General features: G+C 42.7%; 1 protein-coding gene across 1 annotated transcript in view; it reads left to right on the forward strand.

Annotated features, from left to right (window-relative positions):
- The window catches only part of clasp2 (cytoplasmic linker associated protein 2), a gene marked incomplete in the record, with an annotated part of 48,967 nt that overhangs the window by 36,980 nt on the left and 5,325 nt on the right, over positions 1–6,662 (forward strand). The window contains 10 exon segments of the mRNA XM_035681003.1: positions 311–402; positions 487–550; positions 1,271–1,330; positions 1,645–1,647; positions 2,119–2,282; positions 2,713–2,791; positions 4,763–4,906; positions 5,090–5,233; positions 5,358–5,464; positions 5,965–6,106. Coding sequence (XP_035536896.1) covers positions 311–402; positions 487–550; positions 1,271–1,330; positions 1,645–1,647; positions 2,119–2,282; positions 2,713–2,791; positions 4,763–4,906; positions 5,090–5,233; positions 5,358–5,464; positions 5,965–6,106 — 999 coding nt within the window.

Consider the following 6,662-nt stretch of genomic DNA (forward strand, 5'->3'; position numbering starts at 1 on the left):
TATATATATATATATATAAAGGTACTGTTAAGTTCATTACTATTGAAAAATATCAAATTTGAAGCCTTGTAATTGCAGAATAAACATACCTTGTATCTACAGTGATCAGACTTTAAGTTTACATTCTGAGTTTAAGGCTATAATTGAGCTATAAACCTTTGATATTGCGTAATGACCTTATTGTCTTCTTCCCTTAAATCTGAAAAACCAGAAAGCCATATCAGTTCAGTATTTGTCAGCATCATTACATCCCTCTACGTAGAAGTCTCAACAGTCTTTTGTGAGTGTCTGTATTTGTGGTTCTTGACAGGTGCTGAACCGTTGTGCCAGTGCGAACTGGTCAGAAAGGAAGGAGGGGCTATTGGGCCTACAGGCCCTGCTCAAGAACCAACGCACCCTCAGGTCAGCCACAGAACGGGCAGAAGTGTTTTCAAAAGATAAATCCATTCTTTTTTTCATCTAACTGTTGTTGTTTTTGATCTGCAGTCGGGTAGAGCTGAAGCGGCTATGTGAAATCTTCACCAGGATGTTTGCTGACCCTCACAGTAAGGTATGAGTGCATGCAGCGCAAGTACTCACACAAAGACGCACAGCACTCATTCACAGTGTCATTTCAAATAGGTTCATTATTCATTCACTCTTATTTTGTTCTAAATATTTGGGTTATCCCATCATCCCTTACTGTACCGGATTCTGCCAAAACAAAGACAAGGATCTATTTGTTAATACACACAGACACAATGTAATCATTTGCACACATTTATAGATAAAGACAGGATAAACAGGTCACAATATGTACACACATGGATGTACACACATGGATATACACACTCAAACATCAACACAGGCATGCAGAGTGTGCGACGGACTGTTTTCTAACGGCATGCCACGCCTGAGTGTTGCGTGTGACCTCACTCTCTCCGCCCGTCCTGTGGGACTGCTCTGTCACTGTCCAGCCGCCAATCCGCTGGCTGTGCTCGCTGCATTCACTGCCACTCGCTCTCTTTCCCCTCCCTCCCTGCAGTCTGAGGCGACAACACTGACCGCACACACACACACACTCAGATGCACTGAAATACACACAAAGATGTTTGGGCTGCCAGTTCTTCTCTCTGACTAACCAGCTGCGGTTCGCCCTCTCTAACACTGCCACTTTTCTTTGGCCGTTTTTTGAGTGCCCGCTGCCTCACACATGTCGTAAGGTGTGCGAGCCCCCTCCCTCCCCACCCCTTTCCTCTCGTTTGACGTTTGACGATTTGATGAATTTCAGCGAGACTCCGGCAGGGTGTACGGCACAGCAGAATCCGGTATAAGCTCAGCCTCCTTCAAGGTACTGCATCTCACCATGGATTCCGCCTTCATCTGTCTATCCCACACCACTCCCACCTTTTATCTTCCATGTTTTTCAGTTTCTCTCTCAGGTCTCTCTAGTGTGCACAAAACATCACTTCACATTTTTAAAGATGTTGTCGCTCTTATGTGTTTGACTCTGTTGCCATTTTGCAAATGTTGGATTCAAAGTGCAGGTTGAAAGTCAAGATTGTGTGCAAAGACTCACTGAGTACATTTGGGTATTCTTTGTCAGGACGCTAACAGATATGTCTTTCTCTCCCCCATGCCACCCCACCCTGGAACTCTCTGTAGAGAGTAAGTCTGGCCAATCAGTGTTACTGTGTTTAAATGTTTGGATGAATATCTGCTTCATTAATCTGATTGGATAACCATTTATTGGGGCAACAACATAACTATCACTCACTAACCTACCTCACATATTATTGCCTGTAACTACTTATCCTGCTGAAATCAACCACTGGCATGTAGAGATGGTTACCACGGACTCTGATTGGTGTTTCTTGCGAGTAACTATCACTGTGGTTGTCTTCAAATTAATATTAATATTAATTGGGGTAATTTTAAGTTTAATTGGTGATTGGGAATGAAGGTGGGCTCCTGCAATGATGAATGAATAACAACTAACTTCACACGTTACTTCTTCAGTATAACCTTTACCCTGTAAACGCTGGACTTCCTGTATGCATGCGTGTGTGCATGAAACATGAGAATTGTGTAGTGTCTGAGTGACTGTGTGACCCACAAAGCATCTGTATGTGTGTTTAGGTGTTCAGTATGTTCCTGGAGACACTGGTAGATTTCATCTTGGTCCATAAAGAAGATCTGCAGGACTGGTTGTTCGTCCTGCTCACACAGCTGCTGAAGAAGATGGGAGCTGACCTGCTGGGCTCCGTACAGGCCAAAGTGCAGAGAGCCCTGGATATCACACGGTGGGTGTCACACTTGCGTACTGAAGTAGTTGACCCGTGGGTGTTATATTTGAGCATAGAACTTCACTTTTGACCTTTTGCAATAGGATCTGTAACAGAATAATTTAGGCTCCACTTTCTAGCTGATGAGATGTTTGAAAGCTCTAAAAGGCATTATTTGTAATTATTATTATTATTTGATTATTTGTTATACATACATATAAAAGATTAGACAGTTCTCTGATGATCAATTCTGCCTTCTCTCTCTCGTTTTTACACAAACACAATTGGTAGTCTTTACCAGAGAAAATATGACGATAAAAAGCATCGTTTTACCTCTGACCTATGCTGTAATTTATCTTAAAGACACCTGGCAGAGATCCTTTCACTCTTAAAATGTTCTTCTGTGTGTGCTGGAAGTTTAATGTGGATTTCTTTTTTTCTCTAACAGAGAGTCTTTCCCCAATGACCTGCAGTTTACTATTCTCATGAGGTTCACTGTGGACCAGACACAGACGCCCAACCTAAAGGTAAATAACATGTTCATTTAATGTTAGTGTGTGTGTGTGTGTGTTTATATAAGAAGGAGAGCCGAGTGTGTGCAAGTCTCAGTAAGGGGAGGAGGATGGACATAAGGCTGGAAACTCTGGGACTGTGTAACCATGGTAACTGCTGTACTGACATGACCTCATGCCTGCCCATGCTGGAGCTGCCTCACAAAACCCCACAAAACCCTGAATCCTGGGCTGTGATTGGATAGCGATTGATGTAGCCACTCCACTGGCTTTTTTTTTTTTTTTTGCTCTGCTACAGTGTGGACACTCCCTTCAAGCTTTCCTTCTCTAACTCCTTATCCATCGTCTCGTACTTTCCTCCTACCTGTCTCACCAACCCTTCTGTTAGAGCAACTTCTTGCCTCACCAGTGTCACGTACACCCTCCTTTCCTTCCATCTTTATTTCCTCTACTTTATCCCTCACTCCTCACTCTCCTTACCCCTTTATCTTTCTGTCGCACTGCCCCCTCCCACACCCTGTCCTGCCCGATGTTTCACCCCATTCTAACAACTTTCTCACAGTCAGTCTGCCTTCCAACTAGGCTTGGGCAATGAAGGATATTATCTGCACCGAAATTTCACCCTCCTGGCCTAAATGTAAATTTCCTCAAGATTATTCTCGCTTTTCATTTGACTTGGCAAAGTTTCCCTGCTGTTAGCATAGATTATTCTTGCTGTCAGGTGTTGTTTTTGTAGATTAAATTTCATGCAGTAAGACCACATAAAGAATGGAACGGGGACCTACTCTGTGGCCTGAAGAAACTCTTTATAGTCCAAAAACATTGTTCTCATACTTCTCCTCAGAGCTCACATAACAGGCTAGGGAAGGGCAATATGACAATATAAACCTTAAGACAGTCTAAATATATTTGTACGTGATGAAGTACAGGGTTTTTCTGATATTTAATTCACTGAACTTGCCAAAAAACAGAAAAAATATCAATACCTCAATTGCAAATAGTCTAAAGATACTGCCTGAGGTGGATGCAAGATGCACTTTACTTTTAACCAATATAAAAATGTGTAGACATTAGCAGTCATTATCCACCTTTAAAAACTGTTGCATGAAGCTTCATAAACCACTGATTTATGTTGGTTAACAAGACATCACAGCTCTTTGCTGCCATCATGTGGCCTAAACGATCATATTTTGTATTACCAGATTTTCAGAATAATATCATAAATTTTCAATCGCCCAAACCGACTCCTAAACTCTCTGCACCCTCCTTCCTCTTCCTTCTCCTTTCTTGTCTCCCCCTGCCCTCCCCTGTCCCCGTCTCCCTTTCTTTCTCCGTTGTTTGACGCGGTGCTTCTCCTCTCTCTCTCTGAAGCCTGTACGGAGCTCGTGTTGCGGGCGAGGGCGAGGCAGGGGAGGGTCCGGGGTAAAATTGTTCCCCCCCAGAGCGCGGCGCCACGCCTGCTCTCTAGACGAGCAGGCCGCAGCCTGGAGCCAGTCCTCCCAGGTCAGTGCGCTCCGGGGGGAGCAATTATATGGCGCGCACGATGCTGCTAAGTGATTTGGAGGAAGTTCTGGTCCTTGAGGTGCATATGTAGGGAAATGGAGGAAATTCAGGGCAGGAATCAGTTGTTGTGGCGTTTCGGAGCCTGCGGTGAATGTTAGCATTTATTGGTTTATTGTTTTGTCATTCGTCATCTCTTTTCTTTTTGATTGTTTTGATTTTATAAAGCATGACCATGAATGCACTTTGATCTTCTCTCACTGATTCATCGGACCATTTGATTTTCAGACCTTCAGGAGATGCACAATCTGCTGTGGTTGTACATGCTGACTGTGAACATTGGTGGTCACTTTTTCACGTGTGTGTGTGTTTTGTAGTTTTGTTTATTACCATATTTATGTTTTTGCAGGTGAATATTGGCCATGCGGTTTATTTGTTATCAGTCAACTCACTAATGATTTTTACACGTGTATTTTTGTATTGCAGGTGAAGGTGGCGATTCTGAAGTATATTGAGACGCTGACGTTACAGATGGAAGCTCCAGACTTTGTGAACTCCAGTGAGACTCGGCTGGCCGTCTCCCGCATCATCACCTGGACGACTGAACCCAAGAGCTCTGATGTCAGAAAGGTGCCGACACACAAACTGATATAGTTTTGAGATTAACATCTCTCAGAACATTATTCCCACAGATAACTTTCAAGTTGTTGGAAAGAAACGCCGCCCTCTTTGATTCACACAAACACAGGAATGACAGTGGAGATTCTTCCAGAAGTCTTTCTAACTGAGATGGATGTATGTTGTGTGTTACAGGCGGCCCAGTCTGTGTTAATCTCGTTGTTCCAGCTCAACACGCCAGAGTTCACCATGCTGCTAGCGGCTCTCCCTAAAACCTTTCAGGACGGAGCCACCAAGCTGCTTCAAAACCATCTGAAGAACACTGGCAATGTTGCACAGGTAAGACGCGCAAGTCTCACTCCACACAAGAGTAGGGAGTGTTTCAGACATGTATGTTACACTAAACATTAATTGCGTACTTCTTTCTGACTTGTTTTTTTTTTTTTTTTTGTCACTTCCTCAGGCGCAAATGGGCAGCCCTCTGACACGCCACACCCCTCGATCTCCAGCCAGCTGGTCCAGTCCGGTCACTTCCCCCACCAACACCTCCCAGAACACCCCATCACCAAGGTAACAACACACACACACAAAAACAAAACATCTGTTTGTCTTAAGAAACACAGACAGGCCTTCAACCTCTACTAACCATAATTCATTAAAATGGAAAATCCATCTAACAATCATTGACATATTAGAATGATCTCAGGTCAAGATGTTGACAGTAGAAAAGAGTAAAGTCTACAGTTGTTTGTATCACTTCAACCACATTTGTTAGAGACTGTGTGAGCCACTGTGGTTCTTCTTCTACTTTATGTTTCTATTTCATAAAAGAAAAGTAGTCTTGGGATGTACAGTCATTTAAATATCATACGTTTTTATTTATTAAAAGTGTTAAGGAAATGTTGATATAACTATTATATAAATAATATTATTTTAATCTAAATGTGTAGTAGAAAAATTGTGTTTCTCATGTAATACATACACGGGGTATATTGGGGTGATATTCAGCAGTTTGATGATTCACTTCAGCTGTAATTGTGCCCATGTGTCCATTTTCTTCCTTCCTGCAGTGCATTTGACTACGACACGGAGAACATGAACTCAGAGGACATCTACAGCTCGCTGAAAGGTGTCACTGAGGCAATCCAGAACTTCAGTGTTCGCAGCCAAGAGGACATGAATGAACCAGTCCAACGGCGGGAGGGAGAGGAGGTCAGTAGAGCAGAGGGATGGATGTTGTACGTGTTGTCGACACTGATATGGGACTATTACAGCTGTACTGCTGCATCAGTAAAATCTATGGAAAGGAAACGAGTGTTCTCTTTCTGTGATTGTCAGTAACAGTTTAAATTTCAAGTGAGATGTGACACAGCGTGATGTTTCCTCACTCCCGGGTGGCGCCATAACTTTGAATTAGAGCAAAAGTAAAACATTTACAGATGTTTGGCTGCAAGTGTTGACGAGTAGGCTTACAAATTACCAAGCTGCCTGCTTTCGGGAATTCCTTCACGAAACATCACAAAGTTAATTTAATAAAGTCATTTGCTGTAGTCACACAATATTATAGGATGAAACTTTGGCAGAACACTGTGACAAATAACAAGGTTAAAGGCTTTGGGGAAAGCAGTAGGAAAACAGATTTAGCTTGAATGCATTTAAATGTTAGTTCTTAATGCACAGTCCTGCGGTCAATACAAAACCTGCATTCAGAAATACAATTAACTTCGATTCCCTGTTGTGGGTTATATTTTATGTGGTGTTGTGTAAC

This window comes from Morone saxatilis, unplaced genomic scaffold (genome assembly GCF_004916995.1).
Source record: "Morone saxatilis isolate NCDOM2014 unplaced genomic scaffold, NCSU_SB_2.0 Contig9, whole genome shotgun sequence".
Taxonomy (NCBI): Eukaryota; Metazoa; Chordata; class Actinopteri; family Moronidae; genus Morone; species Morone saxatilis.